Source organism: Ipomoea nil, unplaced genomic scaffold (genome assembly GCF_001879475.1).
Source record: "Ipomoea nil cultivar Tokyo-kokei standard unplaced genomic scaffold, Asagao_1.1 scaffold1576, whole genome shotgun sequence".
Lineage (NCBI taxonomy): Eukaryota > Viridiplantae > Streptophyta > Magnoliopsida > Solanales > Convolvulaceae > Ipomoea > Ipomoea nil.
Genome location: NW_017618004.1, coordinates 3479867 through 3502064, shown reverse-complemented (window position 1 = coordinate 3502064; position 22198 = coordinate 3479867). Strand labels below are relative to the sequence as shown.

The 22198-nt window shown below is 34.8% G+C and overlaps 4 protein-coding genes across 4 annotated transcripts; 1 reads left to right on the top strand and 3 right to left on the bottom strand.

Moving 5' to 3' along the window:
- Positions 1-1689: 1689 nt before the first annotated feature.
- Positions 1690-2618, bottom strand: LOC109190379 (dynein light chain LC6, flagellar outer arm-like). Its single transcript, XM_019340843.1, has 2 exons — positions 2265-2618; positions 1690-2175 (listed from the first exon to the last, which is right to left on the bottom strand). Exons 1-2 carry the CDS (start codon positions 2400-2402, stop codon positions 2014-2016), a joined length of 300 nt encoding a protein of 99 aa, XP_019196388.1. The 5' UTR covers positions 2403-2618; the 3' UTR covers positions 1690-2013.
- Positions 2619-12965: 10347 nt separating this feature from the next.
- Positions 12966-14572, top strand: LOC109190226. Its single transcript, XM_019340684.1, has 3 exons — positions 12966-13530; positions 13631-13816; positions 13935-14572. Exons 1-3 carry the CDS (start codon positions 13072-13074, stop codon positions 14214-14216), a joined length of 927 nt encoding a protein of 308 aa, XP_019196229.1. The 5' UTR covers positions 12966-13071; the 3' UTR covers positions 14217-14572.
- A 1171-nt stretch (positions 14573-15743) lies between these two features.
- LOC109190834 (ras-related protein Rab7) lies at positions 15744-19018 on the bottom strand. Its single transcript, XM_019341460.1, has 7 exons — positions 18811-19018; positions 18055-18081; positions 17865-17964; positions 16889-17035; positions 16711-16791; positions 16454-16599; positions 15744-16057 (listed from the first exon to the last, which is right to left on the bottom strand). The coding sequence occupies exons 1-7, from the start codon at positions 18861-18863 to the stop codon at positions 15991-15993; spliced, it is 621 nt and encodes a 206-aa protein (XP_019197005.1). The 5' UTR covers positions 18864-19018; the 3' UTR covers positions 15744-15990.
- A 706-nt stretch (positions 19019-19724) lies between these two features.
- LOC109190335 (uncharacterized mitochondrial protein AtMg00810-like) lies at positions 19725-20451 on the bottom strand. The gene is made up of 3 exons (XM_019340801.1): positions 20329-20451; positions 19931-20283; positions 19725-19773 (listed from the first exon to the last, which is right to left on the bottom strand). Exons 1-3 carry the CDS (start codon positions 20449-20451, stop codon positions 19725-19727), a joined length of 525 nt encoding a protein of 174 aa, XP_019196346.1.
- Positions 20452-22198: the final 1747 nt, after the last annotated feature.

The following is a 22198-nucleotide window of genomic DNA, read 5'->3' as shown; positions in this document are numbered from 1 at the left end:
CCAAGTCTCGCCACCTCGCCTCACAGGAGTCACAGTAGTGCTGGTCTAAACAAGATTAGAAGAATAAGACATAAAAAGCCAGAAAAGCCCTTCTAATTCACGGTCAACAAACGGCTTCATTGACGGAGGATCAAAACTGTCCAACGACCAATAACAGTGTCTACTAAGTGGCAATTTTTATTATGGAGGATGAAAAATGTCAATGTCTAAATAAGTCTAGGACCAAAAATGGCATTAACTCCAGAATACAATACAAGAATATTTAATTATGGTTATATTATTATTGTGCCTCACGACCATTATATACTAACAGTACTTGAAAAGAAACTAATAATAATAATAATAATAATAATAATAATAATATAATAATAATAATAATAATAATATAAGTGGTAATAATAATATTTAAAAGTAATTAAGTGTTAATAATAATAGTAAGAATATTAACGTAAGAGTTGTAACATAGAATAAATTGTAATAATTAATAACTATAGTCTAGAATTAAATTTGGAATTGTCAGGAAAGATAAACGACCTCGGGTGAAATTAACTCTTAAATAATTATATATCAATTTAAATATTCTTAATATATTACAACAATTCCACTCCGTGCATCGCACGGGTGAAAATACTAGTACTATTAAACACAACAAAATCAAATTTAAAAAACAAATAAAAAATAAAGGGAAAATGACACTTTTTCCCCTGAGTTATATACCTATAGCATTTTTCCCCCCTGAATTATTGAAATGGCTATTTTTCCCCCTAAAATGTTAAATGGACATATTTACCCTTAAAATAAATATTTCATTTATTATTTTTTTTTCCAACAAATTATGACCATAATTTGGTTCAAACCAAACAAACACTATAGCAACCAAACTGAAATATTCCAATTACAATTTAGAATCGAAACCCAATATTTAGAGTTTATTAAAATCGTGAACCGGAACGGACGGTTCATGTTCCGAACTGAAAAAATAAAATACATTTATTGTTGAATTTAGACTATTTTAAAATAAAAAATAAAATTTTAAAATAAAGACGGTTCAAAATCGTGAACCGCATCCGGAACCGCCGGTTCACGGTTCAAGATTCAATTTTTTTGAAACATAATTTTAATAAATTGACATCTAAATATTGGGTTCTAGATCTGAATCATAACCGAAAACTTTTAATTCGATTGCTTTATTGTCCGGTTCAGTTCAAACCGAACCGTGGTCATCCCTACGTATACGCAATAATTTGGAGAAGTAAAATAAATCAAATGTTTACATTAAGAGTAGAAATGTCAATTTAATATATCAAGGGAAAAAAGCACCACTTTTTAAATAATTGAGGGGGATAATGTGCTTACCTAAATAATTGAGGGGGAAAAAGTGCTATAAGTATATAACTCAGGGGAAAAAGTGCCATTTTTTCAAAAATAAACAAAGAAGACAGAGTTGATTTGACCAATAAATAATAAGTAGGATAAATAAAATGGAACAAAGGGAAAAATCTTTAGAATTTGGCAAAAAGAGTGAGATTATCTCCCAGATCTTTATCTATAAAATTGATCGCGTTGTAGACAATAGGGTGTGCAAGTATCACAATTTCAATTATAAATATTATAATATTTATCATTAGTAACAATCAATTTTTATTCTAAATAGTATCACAATTTCATATGTAAATATTACAATATATCTATCATAACAACAGTATCACAATTTCATTGAACATAACATGGCATTAAACAAATAAGAAGCATAAATAAGGCTTTTCAATGGCAATTATGGTGATCCACAAAGAGCTTTTGCAGGAATTTCAGCCTGCAAAATCTTCAACTCTACCATTACCACTAACCTCACAGCCTATTCAGATGTAGCTTAGCAGACAAAAATCCCACTGGCTGGGAAATAACAGAGAGGAAGGGGTAATTACACCACCTGTTTCTTTGACTACCTAATTAATCTCTCCTCCTTCAAAGTTGAAAGTTGAAAGTTGAAACCACCCAGCAGCTTTGATCAAACTAAGGAATAGTTGGGGGAGAAGCAGTAGCTCCTTTGAAGATGAGGAAATTTAGAGTCTCCAATGTGAAATAGATGAAAGTTCCTTTAGTATGTGTGAAGAAACACCCAAAATTTGTTCCCACCACACATTGCCACCCATTCCCATATCTCTTGTCAAAATCCTGCAAATCAAATCAAAAACCCAAAACTTTCAGGACAAATTAAAGCTAGGAAGAAGCTAAGCTAGAGATCGAGCATGCACCCAGATTACCTTCTTGATATGAGCAGCAATGGATTTGCAGTCCAGAACATCATAAAGATCCAGAGCTTGATAAGCACAAGACATAGCCTGAATCTGCATCTTCATCGGCATGTCGGTATCTTCAATTAAACCTTTACCTTCTAACATCTTCTCCCAGTCCCACAATGAAAAAAGGATAAGTCTTGGTTTATGTTAACTGGAGAATATATGGGCTCTATCTCCATATATTTATCTTCTAAGCCTTTGCTCTCCGTGTCTTCCAAGGATTGACATGTAATGTAACTTCCTCACTTTAAGGACATCATAACCTTATTCTAATAGCTGTCTACGTCATCATGCGATGGAGATACTGGATAACGATGTTAGAGATAAAGATGGGCATGGGCTTAATTGGGGAAAGTTTCACGCCGCATTCCAATTTATATATTCTATTTAACTCAATATTTCATGGATAGTTACCTATTAAGATTATGTATTTTATCAATTTTAAGTTTTAACATTCTTATTCCATCTTTGAATATTAATGGAACTCTATTTTGTGTATCAATAATAAAATCCTTTCTAGGAATTATTATGCTCGCGGGATATCTTGCCAATTAATCAATAAGATCATATTAGATATTTTGTCTTTTTTTTTTTGAATGATAAGTGAAACTCGCAGCTACAATTCAAAAGTGTGCACTAAGTAAACATGTCACTGCATGTCTCCCGTTAAATGGGGTTGCTTGATTGCTTCTAATTGTACAAAAATTTAAATTTAGTATGAAATTAGTATTTATCTTAAAAAAAAAGTATGAAATTAGTATTTTAAAAGGTTTAAAATATAATTGGTACGACAATAATTTTTTTTCAATTTAAAATATTAGAGCATCCCTATCAGTAGTTTATTTTGGACTATTGGAAGAGTAAATGAGGATGTATTTTCAAAAAAAAAAAAAATGAGGATGTGGAGGGAAGAGTGATTTGGGTTCTTCTAGAAAGGATGAATATTAAAACAGTATTTTTTTTTTGAAATTATCACTTGTTGTGCGCGTTTCGCGCACAGCAGGTGGCCACACGGGCACTTGCATTGCACGCACTTTGTGGTGCGTCAGGCGCGCTCAGCGCCCCTTACGCATTGTTTCTTTCTTTTTCTTTTTTTTTTTTTTTTTTTTTTTTGTAAATTCAGTTTTTTTTTTTTTTTTTTTTTTCATTTTTCCCTCCATATTTTCTTTCCTAATCACACTTACAAAAACTCATCAAAAACCGCAAAAAAACTCTACTACTATGGATGCTCTTAGTCTAACAAAATTAAAATATGAGTTATACTATGCGTACTCCCAAATTTTACTCCCTTACTTATACTCCCTAAGGTGTCAAACAAGGATGGATTATTTTCATCATGTGGGTCCACAGCAAAATGTATATATCAAGAATATATAAGATAGAATACAAGTTAAGAGTATAAAATGAGAGTACATCAAATATTTTTCTTAAAAATATACTCCCCGGATTTGAGATACGGTGATAATCCCCGTGTAAGTTAATCCACTTTTAGGGATTTGGTGAGGGAAAAGTTGATTGTAATATTGCTTTTTGGCACATACAGCTCAGAAAGCATCATCTTTTTCCTATTTTCTGGTAAAGTGCTTTGTATATAGGTAGAGATGCTGACAGAATTATTATGAACTACGATAGTACGATGATACGCATTTTCGTTTCTTTGTTGTAAATAAATGGATAAGTATCATTTGGTACTGAAAAAAAAAAAAAGAAAAGAAGAAGCAGCATATACTCCAACAATTGAACGTATGTACGTGGTCCCTAAAGAAACTATTTTGATGAAATTATGGCAATTTTTTTAGTACTATCTAACCTATGGTATTTAGAAAGAAAATTAGATAAACTATCTTAAAATTTACTCTGTATATGTAAAAGTAGTAATTTCTTAAATTTTTAAAAATTGTAATTAAATATTTAAACTCAATAAAAGTATTGCAATCAAATCCACTTTATAAGTTATCAGTAAAAGAACGATGACATGACATTTTTTTGTTATAATTTTTCAAATTTTTTTCAACAACAAGAATGGAAAATGATCACATATTTAAGGAAGACTTCGTCCACGATTTGAAGAAGGTGACCATCGGTCACACTCATTTTCTTTTGTTTGAAGAAGTGATCGATGAACGTGTGCTGGTGTGTTGTAATGGGGAAAGTATTGATGATTTTTTTATAAGGGCATCCCAAAAGGATATTTTGAAGGGATTTTGGCACAATATTTTAGGAGACAAGGGTGAGTTGGAAGAGAGATAAAGAGGAGGGAGTTTTTTTTTTTTTTTTTTCTCTTGCAAGCACCCCAAAATTATCAAAATGTGGGATCCACAATTTGAATGGAGTGCCTGAGGCGCAACTCTCGCGCACGCGCCAGCCTGGGCGCGTAAATCACTTTATTTTTTTTTCTTTTATAGCTTTTAATTTTAATTTCTTTTTTTTTTTCCTCCAATCCTATTTTTTGTTTCATAATCACACTTACAAAAACTCCTCAAAATCCACACCAAAATCCTCACTATTGAGGATGCCTTAATAGTTTTATTATTTTAAATATATTTTAGTTTATTTTGAAAAGTAAGCTGCCACTTAGTACATATTCAGTTACTCATCAATTATAATGATTTATTCAATTTTGATGGTTTTATTGGGACCGGGTCCACCATAAATCGGGTATAGGAACATAGGACGGGGGCATGAAAGTATTGACTTTATTACCCGGACGGGGGCATGAAAGTATTGACTTTATTACCCGGGGCGCTAGGCCCTAAACAATACGTATAAAGCCCGAGGTACAGGCCCAGAATGATGGCCCAAATACAAAGAATAAAGCCCACGTGGTGGGGTATAGCTAACTATGCTAGTGGTAGGAATCGAACCCAGGTAGCTGGGTTGAAAGTATAGATCAAGACCACTAGACCGTAGTGCTTGTCGTGTCTGAGTTGCCCTTTGCTAAGGATCCAGGACCCCTATTTATAGCATACCCCTCTCCTCCCTTGGCATCTACGTGCCCCACGTAATTCCTTGTCACTCCCTCATTTGTCGCTACGCATGCGGGCACGTTCACCATAGCACCACACCTTACCGTCCGCACCACGCGACCCTCACGACCCAACACCCCCTTGGGAAGGGGGGGATGCCGTTGACAAGCTCGGGGGCGCACCGCCCCCGCTGGCCGCGCCTCGGCCTGAGATGGCCGGCGGGACCCGGCGCCGGCCAGTCGCCGGCCGCCCAACGGCCGGCCATGGAGGCTGCCCACTATTATCGGAACAAATATATGCTGTCGCGCCTTAGTACTCATGTGATGGTGTGGTCTGATAGTCTTGGCTTCACGCTGCAATGCAGGAGGGCGGGGGTTCGAAACCTGTTTGCTAGTGCGCCCTCTTTGATTATAGCTTTTTACCCCCATGGCCAGTGGCCTTCGCTGGCCACGCCCCGCCGCCGGGAGTCCGGCGGGCCACCACCCCGGTGGATCTCCGGCCGGCCGCCGGCGGTTTTTGCCCCGGAAATCCCTTCTCTCTCCTCCTTTGTGCTTTCCTGGGCCACCATGTCCCCTTAGCCCAATAAAACTTGGATCAACCTCTTTTCTTCACCACCCTAACATGGGTCCATACTTTTTAATAAAATGGACCCCCGGGTCCCATATCCCTATCAGATTTAGTCTAAACATCTTTTGTTCTTAATTAGGCTATTGACTTTGATAATTTTACTCAATTGAGTCCTCAACTTTAATAGTTTTATGTTTAAAAAAAAAAAACTTTAATAATTTTATCTAAGTTAATCTTCGACTAGTAAGAATCGAACCTTGGGCTTTTCACTTGATTCTGTGCACCATAAATTATATATGGGCGGGGACACAATGGAAGCTTTGAAGAGGAGAATGAATGGATGGCAGTAATTATAACTTATAAGCAAGAAGAAGATGGTGGAGACGTTGCAGAAATGGGCAAATGGGTGACGAAGGCAGAACCAAACCCCACAAAGAAAGTGGACTTTCTGTATTTTCAAGTACAGTATGGTCCCCTCTCAATTCTCATCAATCATTCATTATTAATTGGAATATTGTCGCCTACCCTACTTTCTTTAAAAATTAAATCCCTCCACTACTTTCTTGTTTTTTGGTTCTCCACTTACTATTTATCATCTCTAAATTCTTCTTATACCCTCATAAAATGCATCATTTCTCTAATTTTACCAACCATATTCAGAGATCGAATCAATTTTGGTCTCCACTATTATGCTTTCATACGTATTAAAAATACAGAGTATGCCATTTTTAACCACAAGAAGTTGACTTTCAACTATTAAAAATACTTCATTTTTTAAAATCTCTTATGAGAACTAAAAGAGACAATAATCGATGAATAATCAAATTTAGTCAATTTTAAACTAAATAATTAAAATTTTAGAAACACTATAGTTGAAAGATCAAAATTAGAACTAACTTCTTATTTGTTTAATATTTTAGTAAAGAACCATTTTCTATACATTTGTTGTAACTTTTTTATTTAAAGAATTTTTACATATTGAGAATTAAATCTCTTATTGTTGTTGTTGACTTTTTTTTACTAATCTCCTACAGATGACTCTTCCACTCAACCACACCCCTAAGTTAAAGTATAATTTTGAAAGAATAATACTCTGTATTATTTTTTCTCTTAATTTTTTATCTCTTGACATGGTAGTATAATTTTTATTAGCTACCGTGAATTGCCCGAACTCATCTAACATAAAAAAAAAAAAAAAAAAAAAAAAATTACTTATTACACCCACTCACCGAAGGTATTAGAGAGGATACAAAAATTAAGAACTAAAATCAAAAGAGAAGATAGCACTACTCTTTGTAAAATGAGTGCCCGTTATTTTTATTTTTTTTTCATAAATCAAACAGTGATTATTATTAACCAAGACTATGTGGTCTAATGGTACCCGGGTTGGACTTCCATTTAGAAGGTTGTGAGTTTGAGCTTCAGTGGAGGCGTTATTGGTTCTTTGTGTTTCAGTAGGTTGAGAAAATATATGAACAGATACTACATTGTAATAGAGCCAATAGCAATAGCATTCAAAAAAAACAGTGATTATTAGAACGCCAGCATTTAATCTTTCAAAAAAAAAAAAAGGAGCATTTAATACAATTATGAGCACAACTCATAATTATATTAATTAATTCATAGGCAGCCTCGCATGCTAATTAAAGATGGCAATAAAAATAGGGTAGGTAGTGGAACACCACAGCAATAAGCAGTGACGGGCGCAATAAAATCCAGAATCCAAATTAGGTGAAATGCCCAACATTCATACTGCATGCTGCCTATGCCCTACCTACTGCACACCCTTCACTCTTATTATAAAATATAATACTTTGTCAGCATGTGGCAGCTCAGTTGGTCACAAAGGTAAAGTTTGAGAACAATGATTCGGGATCAAGTCTCAATGTAAGAGCAATCTCTCAAAGTGAAAGGAATTCTTTGTGCGTAATAAGCAAAGGTCTACTCTCTATTTCAACTGAATTACCATAATTTACATCATCCCATATGCTTTGTCGGACCCTTGAATTGTGGATTCGATCAACATTTTGAGAACAACAATAAAATATAATACTCACAATGTCCCATTATATGTGTTGGGTTCACTTAACGAAAGATAAAATGAGATGACAGAGAGAAAAAATTATTAAATTATTATCAAGTACAACCCAACCATTTTATTATTTCATTATTTATGCATATATCACACATTTGTGAAAGTGTTAAGTGATACTCCATCATATTTTTACAACTTAAATCTTATTTTAAGGAAAATCACATTTTTGATCAGTTTTTCCGTTGTCATCGTAGTTTAAATGTAGCTCATCAGTTGTTCATTGTGTAGATATAATTTTTAAATTCTTAGGTATTCTACACACTGGTAATATGTATGAATTGCAAGCTAAATATCCATTTTCACATTATTTTTTTTAGTCTAGGTGTATTGCAAGGATTTCTAGCAAATATAACACCATCAAACTTGTGGCCTTGGAGCCCAATCTTTTAAAAAAATAAAGTTAAATGTTATTATTATTATTATTATTATTATTATTATTATTATTATTGTTGTTGTTGTTGTTGTTGTTGTTGTTGTTGTTGTTGTTGTTGTTGTTGTTGTTGTTATTATTATTATTATTATTATTATTATTATTTGTGAATAAGTTAGGAATTATTATAAGGATATAGATAAAATAGAGGTGAATTATAAATATAAGTTTGAACCACAAACTTAAGCGTCTCTCACCGCTCTTATCTTTGAGACTGGTAGAGGAGGTAAATCGTGAAATGCACATCAATTAACCTACAATGTCCAAATGCTTGTACGCTAATGCACAGAACAAGGCCAAGTTATCAAATTTAAATAAACCTTGTGAACTTATTTTGGGTTAATTAGTTGACAAGTTGAGTTGTTTTCTAAGGGCAATGAATTGCAATTTGCAGATATGATAATATGGTAGTACGACTTACTTTTAAAAGTGTAAAAGTATTTAATGGATGTGGATAATAAAGTGGTAGATAATCACTAAAGTCTTTTTAAAAATCCCATTATGAATTAAATTTGTCACTTTACAAAAATAAAAAATTAAGAACTAAATATACGCCAAGGAACTAAATATGCTCTATGATTACAATTGAGAGCATTTTAAAATATATTTTCTTATGAATGATCCCACATAATAATGTAGAAAATCTTATCATAGGCAATTATACATAAATAATTTAAGTACAGCGTCTTCTAATTATGTATGGAACGTACTACTTTAAATATTGAATAATTATAGTTAGTCAAATACTATATATAGTTTCCTTACCCAAAAAAAAAAAAAATACTACGGAGTATATATAGTTTACCAATTCAGTGTCAATCATTAGGTGGTAAGAAGTGGAGGACTTGCATAAATCGATCTAATTAAAAAGATGTTAAACTATAACTATCTACACCTTATCTTATTAAAATAAAGAATTTATTTTATATCGCTCATTTTATATAACTTATAATTCACTATTTATTAATTAATCAAATAAATTCTTCTTCTTCTTTGTTTTTTTGAAAGCTACTGATTCTATTACAATCAGGGTTGTAAAAATCGGTCTAGGCGCCCGCCTAGGCGCTAGGCGCCTCTAGACCGTGGCGATTTCCCCCCTAAGCGCCCGCTTAGGTTACCGGCCGCCTAGGCGTCCGCCTAGCGCCTAACTCGGCCGATTTGGCCGCCTAGCATCTAAGTTAGTCGAGTTAACTCGTTCATTTCATTCGAGTTAACCTGATTGGCTCGGCCTATTTTTTTTTATTATATATGTGTGTGTGCGCGCACGCATACATATATATAATATGACATATATACACTCGTAGACTAGTTTGATACTTTGAATCTTTGGATGATTGAATATTTGAGTATTTTTAATTTTTAATATTGTTTTAATGTTCTTTATACATATATATAATATGACATATATACACTCGTAGACTAGTTTGATACTTTGAATCTTTGGATGATTGAAGTATTTGAGTATTTTTAATTTTTAATATTGTTTTAATGTTCTTTTTTAAAATCATTGTTTTGATGTTATGACTTATGAATTATCATTAATTCATTTATTTGGATGTGTTATTTGATTAAATATTGAAAACAACCTCATTAAAATTGTCAAACTGCAAGTCTACCACTGTTTTTTTGGCGTCCAACCATGATTACAATGTAGTATCTATATTGATTGCACAAAGAGTCAACACCTCCTCCATTGAGGCTCGATCTCATGACCTCCCATATGAGAGAGTCACTACATGTCATCTGAGCACAAGATGTTGGGCTAAATTCTTCTTCTTAGTTTACTCTTAAAAAAAAAAAAAGGAGAGTAACAATAACATCTTAATTTATTCTTTTGCGTTTAATACACACCCAAAACTTTAAAAAAGTGTACAATATTAAAAAGACATTGTGCTATTAGATATGCACGGTGTAATTTTTGTGAACAATTATCATTATATTTAAAATATAGAAATTTTATATTTTCAAACAAATATAACTAACATTGGTTATCTTACATATATGTTGAATCAAACACACTCTAAATGTAATATATGGTGAAGTTTGGTGAAATGTTAACAAAATGCGGGCATTTTAAACATTTAAAACAAAAAATTGAACAAATCAAAATTGAGAACCAAGATAGAAATACTCAAATACAAATACCACTATAAACAATTGAATGACCAAGTATAACGATATTGACTTAAGCGAAAATATTTTAGTTTCAATAAAAAAAAATGTTTCAATTCAAACCTAATAAAGAGAATAACATACAGAATCTTAAACAATAACTTAATTTTGAATCAATTAAGAGTTCAGTATAATTATAAAATACTTGAAGTTATATCTTCAAAAAAAAAAAAAAACATGAAGTTATAGTGCAACAAAAGAAATAATAAGTAATGATAAATATATTAATTTGATCCATACATTATACTATTTTTACAAATTTTAAACCAAATTATTAAATTTCAACAAAAAAAAAAAAAAAACAAGGAGGGGGGGGGGGGGGGGGGGGGGACAACATTTGACAAAATCCAAATAAATTAAAATGTATAGTTTTGTGAATAAAAAATATTACATATAGGTTCTGTTTTTTTTTTTTTTTTTTTTTTGAAGGGATAGTTTCTGTTTGATATATTTTAGTTTAAGCTACTTTTTTTTTTTTTTTTTTTTGAAAGCTACTGACTCTATTACATTGTAATGTATCTGTTCAAACATACTTTCTCAACCTATTGAAGCACAAAGAGTCAACAACGCCTCCACTGAGACTCGATCTCATGACTTCCCATATGGAAGAAGTCACTACATGCCATCTGAGCTACTTATGAATTATATAACTTTATTTGGCAAAAGTCAAACATCTTTAAAAATAACTTATTCTGAAATGATATTCTTCATATCATTTCAAAATAAGGCTGAACTTTTCATTTTTATCCTTTTTACTTTAAAAAAATAATTTAATATATCCATTCCTATTAAAACCTAATTCCTCCCCATTCCAACTATAATATTATATGTTTATTATGAGATATTAGATGATAAGTGACATAATTTTATTATTATGTTTATTATTTAATTTTTTTTTATTATTTAACAGGGTTTATCAATATATGTATCTTAGTATATTAATGAGTTAATACCCAAAATCGTCCTCGACTATAGTGGTTTTTCTCAATTTCGTCCTAAACGACTTTGGTGACCTAATATCGTCTCAGACTTTTGTGTTTCGCTCAATTTAGTCCCAGACTTTTGTGTTTTTGCTCAATTTAGTCCCTCATTTGTTATTTTGTCCATTTGGTGTTAAATAAATAGACAATTCAGTAATTTTAATATTGGCATCTCTTTACTCATAGACATGTGAACTGCGAAATCTTTTTTTTTTTTACGAATTACTCCCATAATTACTCCTAAAACTACGAATATAAAATTTGATTTGCAGGTCCGGGAGTAATTCTGGGTGTAATTCGTACAAGAAAGAGGAATTTCGCACTTCACAAATTGAAAGTAAAGAGAGATCAATATTGACATTACTGAATTGTCCCTTAATTTAACACCAATTTGACGAAATAACAAATGGAGGACTAAATTGAGCGAAACACAAAAGTCTGGGACGATATTAGGTCACCAAAGTCGTTTAGGACGAAATTGAGAAAAACCACTATAGTCGAGGACGATTTTGGTTATTAACTCGTATATTAATTATACACATAACTTTTAACTATACTCTATGAGTTTTTTACACTTTTGGTCCCACGACTATAGTGGCACTAGCAGAGTTGATCCACGACTTTTGAACCTTGCAACTTTAGTCCACGACTATTAATTTTTTTTTGCAAAAATGGTCCTTCTGGCCACTTTTCCATCAAAATTCCACCGGAAAAAAAAATTCTCCATTTTTGACAGGGCTAAAATTGATATTTTACTTATCTCAACAAAAAATATATATATAAGCGATTGCATTTGAGAATTTCCGCCGCTTCTCTCGCCGAAAATCTATAAAGCGAAGCTTTTCCGATGTCTTCGAATGATCCGGTAGGCGTGCTTGCTCCGCTTCCAATGCTGCTGCCGGATAACCCAACTAGCCCAGGGAACGCCACGGCCGCTCCACCGCTTACTGATAGCCCTGTCTGCTCCAGGAACTCCGCCGCCTGAGGCAGTAGTATGTAGCCCAGTAATATTGTATGTACTATGTAGTCAAATGTCAATTTTTTTCTTTTTTTTGTTGAGATAAGTAAAATGTCAATTTTAGCCTTGTTAAAAATGGAGAATTTTTTTTCCAGTGAAATTTTGACGAAAAAGTGGCCGGAAGGATCATTTTTTACAAAAAAATCAATAGTCGTAGATTAAAATTACAAGATTCAAAAATCGTGGATCAATTCTACTAGTGACACTATAATTGTGGGACTAAAAGTGCAAAAAACTCTATCTTTCTAGTAAACTATTGAGTTAAGTCAATGAAGACTTTAACTCTAGTATTTTACTTGCACTAATCCCTATCATTTTCCCATAATTTGTAGTAATGATTATCTCGTGGCAGGCCCCCTATGTGATAGTGACGCCTTGCTGCCGACACTTATTTCTGAACCACCCAGCTTTTCTTGCTTTACTCTTTTCTTCTACTCCCACAAAAACCTCCATTTCCATGCACATATATAAATTTATATATATAATTTGTACAATTTTGATGGCAATTAGGAACTGAAAATCAAGAATTAAAGTCGCCGGAAGATGTTGCATACGAAATCAGAGTCCGATATAACCAGTTTAGCTCCATCTTCCCCTTCAAGATCACCCAAGAGGCCTGTCTACTTTGTCCAGAGCCCTTCAAGGGATTCTCACGATGGCGACAAGTCGGCGTCCATGCAGCCGACTCCCAGCTATAGCCCCATGGAATCGCCGTCGCACCCTTCTTTTGGGCGCCACTCCCGGAATTCCTCGGCCAGCCGGTTTTCCGGCATATTCCGGCAGTCGTCCGGGAGGAAGAACAGGGGGAAGAGGAACGATAAGGGGTGGCCGGAGTGTAATGTGATTGTTGAGGAGGGGAAGTACGATGAATTTGAGGAAAAAGGGTTTACTCGGAGGTTTCAAGCTTTAATGGCTTTTTGTGGATTTATTGCTCTTTTTACTGTCTTTTGTTTGATCATCTGGGGCGCAGCTAGGCCTTTCAAACCACAGATTACTGTCAAGGTTTAATTTAATTTTCTTTTTCTTTACTATATTATTTCATATTCAATTCTCTCCCTTTTTTTTCCTGCGGAGAATTCAAGAATTTGATCCATTTTTGCAGAGCTTGTCCATGAGTAACATCTATGCCGGCGAAGGTTCCGACTCCACCGGAGTTCCGACTAGGTTGCTGTCGGTGAATGGGTCTCTGAAGATAAGCGTCTATAACCCAGCTACTTTTTACGGTATTCATGTCAGCTCTACACCCATCAATCTCGTCTATTCCGACATTACTGTCGCCACTGGACAGGTAACGGAAAATATTTCCGTGATAATTATTATAATATCACAATTAATAAAAGAATAGTTTCAGTCAATTCCTGTTCTCGAGATTATAAACTAAAACGGGTCTTTCCTCGTATTATTAGTTGAAAAAGTATTTTCAGCCGAGGAAGAGTCACCGGACCGTGGACGTGAATATACAAGGAACAAAAGTGCCGTTGTACGGCGCGGGATCCAGTCTGGTGGTGTCGACCACCGGCGCCGTCCAAGTTCCGTTGACGCTGGATTTTGAACTGAAGACGAAGGGAGATGTGGTCGGAAAATTGGTGACGACGAGGCGCCGGAGAAGGATCTCCTGTGACGTGGTTATTGACTCTGCCAGCAATAAACCTATCAAGTTCAAGAAGAGTTCGTGCGTTTACAGGTGAAGATCGAAACTGTACTCCATGGTTTTTGTGACCATTTTGGTGTATCAGATTTCTGTAAAATTGTTTCAATTTTTTTTTTTTTTTTTTTTTTTTTGAGGCATCATATATCATAGTAATAAGGCAAAATAGTCCTTTTGAAGTTGTTTAATTAAAATGTGGATGTACAGAGTGAGAGGTGAAACATGTTCATCCGAAATGAATAAATGTTCAGCAACTGATTGTGTATAATACATTGAAAGAAGTATGAATTTGTGAGTGTTCAGAATTGATATATCTGTAAGTTTTGCCAATAAATGTTGCAGAATAAGAGAGAGATTGTAAAAATTATTTAGAGTGATAAACACATTTTTAGTTCATCATTTATTTGTTAGATCTTTTCTTTCAAATATAATGAGTATGAACAACCTTAGCTTCAGACAATCAAAGTTATCTGTTGTTGCTGGTGTAAAATGTATATCAGGGGGGTCAAAATTACATAAAAAAATTTGTAATGTCAATCAACAATAGTTCCAATCATGCATGATATCATTATATACCATACATTATATACCATACATAATTATACTATATATGATCGATAATAGTTTTTAATGATAATTTATGTAACAATAGATATCGATGTCAATCGATACTCTAAAATTTTTTACATAGCACAAAATATATACAATAATAATTTTGCTTGTCACTCTTATATCAAATATAAAAGTTGTCATTTATTTTGTTGGCAACATTTATTTTTACTAATTAATTAATATTCATTTTACTAATTAACTTAATATTCCAAAATTTAAGGAACTTTCAAAACTAGTCTTTTGAATTAGCAAATGTACATCCTAAAGTGTAAATAAATAATAAATATACATAATAGTTAATTAATTAATTACTTGATTTATTTATTTTTATTTGGTGAATTTGGACTTCAATATATGTCCTAGACTTATTTAATATATACATATTAGAATTTTTTTAAACAAAAAATTGAGGGGGACAAAAGAAATTTTTTATTCTTAATATAAAATATATACATAAACACAGAGTATTTATTAATAAGTTTTGGATAGGGTAGACGTTAAGTTTTTACCTTTGCAATATACATCCCTAACTCTTCAAAAAAGTTACATTTTTAACATCTGAAGCAACAAAACTATTAAAATTTTACTTAATACATAATTTTTTAAAAAAATTGTATTATCTTTGTTTTTTCCTAATTTTTCCTTTTAATTGTTGCACATCTTCCATATTTCCCTACACAACTCATTTAAAATCATGTTATTTATTTTACAAATGAAATATCGAGACTAAACAAGAGTATAATTAAAAATAAAAAGTACTAAAATACACGTGTTAGCTAAGTAAAATTTTAATCGAGTACAATAATTTTGTTGTCTCATGTGTTAAAACTACAATTTTTTAAAAGAGTTAAATGTGTATATTGCAACAGTAAAAAGTTAAGATCTAAAACAACTAGCAAAGAACAATTAAGGGGCTCTAATTTTTATTTAGACCCGGTCCATGATATAAATCATATAATTGCCTAAAATGAAATATGCATTGAAAAAATTGTAGTTTCATAAAGACACCACCGTAATTCGTCAAGTGAAGAAAAAAGAATCCCAATACTAATCACCCCCTGAATTACACTTGGAGATAATCAAGAATCTTAAAACTACACAACCATACACACTAGATATGGGTTACAATTAACAGCATATAATCAAATTGAATTACTGAATTCGTTCCAGACCGAAAACAGACATTGAAATGAGAAAGCACTTCAACACTCGCATCCTGTTGATCTTTGTTGATGCCCACCCGCAACATCAATGGTGTCTGGGAGATATCTGCCACATAACAAGCATGTGAATGTTTAATACGAGTTGAACACCAAAATTAGCATGGTGTTAATCACACTTGGTGGAATATCAAAGGAAAAACAGTCTTAGCAAATCGTATGGGAAACATGCTTAAAACGTTTTATTTTTTTGTTAGAAGTGTAATTGTGTAATTATAGATCTTCCGTCAAGTGTGGGAGAAGCAATTATGGACAAGTGTAACTAGGTAGATCAAAAGCATGCATTTTAACTTTATATTTTACCCTTCAAAGATGGAAAGATGAAGAAAGACTGATGGAGAGGAGTCTCAGGATCAAAGATGGAAAGATGAAGAAAGACTGATGGAGAGGAGTCTCAGGATCACATGATTAGTAAATGTATTATATTGATATATGGAGTACTTACATTTCTTCTTCAGGTTCATTCTTGAGAGCATTTTTGGCTATGCATTCAAAAGCTGCATCCACGTTGAATCCTTCCTTTGCAGATGTTTCAAAGTAAGGTATATTTCCCTTAGAAGCACACCATGCCTTGGCTTTCTTCTCAGAAACCTGAATACCAAACAGTCAATTTTTTAGCAAGAAACAGGCGGGAACACATAGCAAAACAAAAAAGCATAATCAATCTAGAAGAGAATTTTCCGATGAGGAAAAGAAACTTACCACCCGACTATTGCCACCATCAACATCTACCTTATTCCCCAAAACAACAAATGGGAAGTTCTCAGGATCAGAGGGACTGGCCTGAACATTAAATGAAAAAGATACTTTATCATCTATTGATTGCAGAAAATGCAAAGTGAAACTTCAGTAATTTACAATTTGACAGATCAACAGTCACCTGGATTAGAAATTCTTCCCTCCAGTTGTTAAGATTCTCAAAAGATTTCATGACATTGACATCATACACTAGAACACAACAATCTGCTCCTCGATAAAATGCAACACCTAGGCTCTGAAACCTTTCTTGCCCAGCTGTATCCCATATCTGAGGAAACATAGAAAACTCCAAATGATAAGCCGTTCAGATTATTTCAAATTTTCAAGCACTCATTAGGTCAACCGTACATGTTTCTAATCTTCAACAAAAAAAGTTAAAAGTTCCCAATAGAAAAAACACGACAACAAATCAAAATTGTTACTCTTCCAGGATAAAAAGATAAAGTGTACAAGAAAAGAGAGTTAAAAAAAAAATGCTAACAATACAGGATAAAGAAATTCAGAAATATTCATTAAACAAAATACTTATGAATATTATAGTTCACTAATTATTGACTGCTTAAACTGGCTGATGGCTTGTTGGACAATCCCTAGATGCAAGATATGAAATTTGCATTAACTAGCACTTCAAGGTCCACGGATCAAGTGCATAGTCAGACCACACAGTGATCATTTAAACTTTGATGTGATCGTGATGTCAAATGTATGTATTTCCTAATTCAAACACTATACTATACTACCATTAGTCCATTAAACTTGACAATTACTGATCGTTATAGAAAGCACCAATGGCACTAAATATCATTCAACAAAAGTTACAAAACTAATCATACAGTGATTAATCAAATTATAAAATACATGCTATAAGAGAGGATATTTGTATCCTAGCCTCCCATCAACAGAATAAGTTGAAGTTTAAGAATCATCTATTGACATTATGCATAGCCAACAGTGGAAACTTATGGGCTGATAGAAATTATGTGTTACTATGACCACAAGTTAAATAGAGATTCAACATAAATCAGTGGCAAATAAACTTCCACTGACAAAAATAAATGGTAAGCTCAATAGATTTTTCAAATTTTTTTGAGTCTAACCTGCAATGTGTACAACCTATCTTCAAATTGAACCTCTTTTGTCAAGAAATCAGCTCCAATAGTGGCTTTGTATTGATTGCTAAACTTACGGTTCACATACCTATAAAGCAATAGCATAAAGGACACATTAGAAGAACTATAAATAGAAGTTTGAAACTCATAAATTAAAGTTGCACAAATCTGAGCATACTGGTTCATCAATGACGTCTTCCCAACCCTGCCAAACATTCAAATGACACCAATTCAAAGTTAGTTATAAACCAAAATGCAAAACTAATAAACTCATATATTTACTAACATCAATATTTACACATCCAGGCACAATTCAGTTAGATTCAGGGGTATACCTAGTTGGAGGCTAGGGGTAGCCCAAACAATCATGCCCTATGGTATTGTTAAAAGAGAGTATTTCAGTTACACAAGCATTTCATCTCTGATATCTAATACTCATCTTTTCAAGATGATTGAGTTAATTTTTGTGTAAATGGATCTAACTTTATAGTTCCCCCCATCACCCCTCTCAAACCTATCCTCTTAGACTATCTCCAAACATAGTAGTGACAGACAAATTTTACTACTAGACAGTTGACAGACAAAAGAGACAATTCGATTCATCTAAGATTACAACAATACTCAAAATTTATTCATTGCTAAATAAAGCATCTATTTGATTGTTTTGTAGCATTTTCTCTTCCTCTGATCCAATATTAATCCAGTATAGTTACAAATCGATTTGTTTGATTTATGAACTGCTAAATGTTAACCAATCTGAAATCTATACAATCCTTGATTAAGGTTGACCGGAGGGGAACAAATCAAACTCATAAACCAATATAGCCGGCGCAGATTTTGTCTAGCACAATAAGCAACAAAAGCAAAAGAATCGGGAGAAAACCTGAGGTTTCTTTCAATCTATCGAAAATGAAAAAATTGAAACAAAAATTACCCGCTATCACCGAGGATTATGACCTTGAGAAGCATACGGCGGCGAGAAGCCATTGTTTCCGGAAACGAAGGTGATTAAAAGCAGCTAATACCAATTTGAATTTGATTAGAATTGGTTGCTGCTGGCGATGAAATGGGGGAAGAGAAAGGGGGGAAATGATTAATTAATTGGGTAAACGCGCACTGTCCACAACGCAACAGGCAACTGCCAATTTCACAAAGACAGCGAGGATTGGAATTGGAATATTAGAGGATTTCTTTTCAAAGATTCCTTTACGGAGCGATTGGTTGGAAGGATCAGAATATAATTGTGTTGTATTCAATAATAATGTTTGAGAGTATATGGAGCGAATATATAGAGATGTTAGATAGAATCTTAATCTAACACAAATAATATAGTCTTAGTCTAATATGAATAATAGAGTCCTAATACTCCCCCTCAAGTACAATTTTGGTCAGCCAAAACATTGAGCTTGGAACGGAGTAGATTAAAACGTACAGATGAAAGAGACTTAGTAAAAATATCCGCTATCTGATTTTTGGTAGAAATAAAATTGACTTGTAATTCCTTCTTTGCTATTGATAGTGTTAATTGCCATGTAAGCGGAAATAAATAAACACAAGACCAATTAAAGCAATTAAATGTCTTATATTGATCAAGGTGAAGACCCTAAGTACAATCTAAATAGCTGTTCTGAGTACCGACTGACTGCGGTCGGAATTCTCTAACAACAACCTATCGATCGTCCAAAAGTCCCCCACACTGTTGCTATCGCGGGTATTTATAACCGTGGAGCCGGAGACACAAGTCCGGCCGTCCGGCATGTCGCCCACGTAGCAACCATGTGTCGCCCTCCCGGGTGCCCTGCCTGTCAGCACGTAGCGTTGCCACGTGTCTCTTCTCAGCTCTCTCGCCTAAGGGCTACCGCTCGGTGGTTCTTCTAGGAAAAATCCGACCTGTAACCTGCACAAACAAGAAGAAAAAGACGAAGGCATGTCGGTCGGGGTATTCCCTACCAGCTACTTTATCGCGAACAAAGTGGTAGTCGATCTCAATGTGTTTGGTGCGAGCGTGAAACACCGGATTAGCACATAGATAAGTTGCACCCAGATTATCACACCAGAGTTTGGGCGCAGAAGGTGGTGCAAACCCAAGTTCCTTCATCAGAGATACGAGCCAAGTAACCTCTGCAGAAACATCAACGAGTCCTTTGTATTCTGCCTCAGTTGAGGAACGAGCCACAGTACACTGTTTTCGACAAACCCACAAGATAAGATTGGTCCCCAAAAACACAGCAAAACCACTGGTTGATTTTCGATCATCAGGATTGCCAGCCCAATCGGAATCAAAATAAGCATGAGTATCCAAAGAGAGAGAGGAAGTAATTTTAAGATCGAGATGTAGTGTCCCATTTACATACCGTAACACCCTCTTGAGAGCCACCCAATCCGCAGTGGAGGGAGAGTGCATGTGCTGACACAAACGATTGACTGCATAGGAAAGATCAGGACGAGTTACCGTAAGAAATTGTAGAGCACCTGCAAAGCTGCGATACTGAGTGGGATCAGCATATGGCACCACGACACCAGTCTCGGCCTTCGCGGTTGAAACCGGAGTGGCCACGGGCTTGCAATCAACCATACCTGCCTGTTTTAAAATATCCTTCATGTACCGTTGTTGAGACAGAAGCATGCCACCAGACAATGGAATAGTCTCAATACCCAGGAAAAAAGAGGGCACTCCCATATCACGAACTTTAAATTCAAGAGCCAACTTGTCAATAAGATCAGTCACATGAACCAGATCAGAACCCATAACCAAAATATCATCCACATAAACCAGAAAATATAGACGAGTATTGCCATGTGAATATATAAATAAAGATATATCAGTCTTGGAAGTTGAGAAACCAACAGAAACCAGAAAATCATGCAAACGTGTGAACCAAGCACGGGGAGCTTGCTTAAGCCCATACAAAGAACGTTGAAGGAGACAAACGTGCCCGGACATCGTTTTGTCTTCATAGCCAGGGGGCTGGCGCATATAGACTGTCTCAGCGAGATTGCCGTTTAGGAAAGCATTGTGTATGTCTAGCTGTCGAATAATCCATCCACGAGAAATAGCTAGGGATAAGAGAAGACGTAAACAACGGGACTAAAGGTCTCAAAGAAATCCTCATCGGCAATCTGATTGAATCCCTTGGCAACTAACCGAGCCTTGTAACGCTCAATCGAACCATCAGCCTTTCTCTTGGTTCTAAACACCCACTTACATCCAACTACATTCATACCTGATTTAAAGGGAACAAGCCTCCATGTATTGTTGTGCACCAAGGCATTAAATTCCAAATCCATTGCATCCCGCCGTTCAGGAAATTTAACCGCTTGAGTAAAACATGTAAACTTAGGAGTAACAGCAGCAGATAAAGCAACATGATCATGTGGTCCCGAACTTCTCGTATTCATTCCATGAGAGCGAACGGGTGAGGGCGCGGGACGAGACCGACCACGAGGCCGGTCTCTTGGCCGAGGAGCCGGCTGGTCCGTGACTGTCCGCTCGGACTCGGTCACGGGCTCGGCAGTAGCAGGCTGCTGGTGGTGGTGGTCAGAAGTGGCTATGGGCGCGACAGGAGGGTCACGAGCCGTGACAATAGTCGGATCACCACCAGAAACAATTGGTGCAACACCCCACGGCTCCGGGCGTGGTTTTGGAACCTGCGAATCCACAGAAGCAACAAAAGGAAAGACAGCCTCATCGAATCGCACATGGCGACAGATAAAAAACTTGTTAGTGTTAGTGTCTAAACAACGATAGTCACGAAAAGATGGAGGATATCCTAGAAAGACACAAGGGGTTGACCGAAACTGTAGTTTGTTGCGATTATAGGGACGCGGATTTGGAAAGCATAAACACCCAAAAACACGCAGATATGAATAAGATGGAGGAGACCGATGCAAAAGATAATGAGGAGATTTATCTGATAAGACAGGAGTGAGCATTTTATTGATTAGATAAACCGCAGTTTCAAAAGCATAATCCCAAAAACAAGACGGAACAGAGGATTGAGCCATTAATGCTAGTCCTGTTTCAACAACATGCCTATGCTTACGTTCTACCCTGCCATTTTGTTCATGAGTATACGCACAGGATTGCCTGTGACGAATACCTAAGGACGCAAGAGTGGAACCAAGCTTTTTATATTCTCCCCCTAAATCATATTGAAAAGAAATAATCTTGCGAGAAAAGGAACGTTCAACTAGTGACCGAAACTTATCAAATATAGCATACAAATCAGATTTAGCACGCATGGGATAATACCACATATAACGAGTGTAATCAGCCACAAACAAAACAAAATATTTAAAGCCAGACGCAGAAATTAATGGCG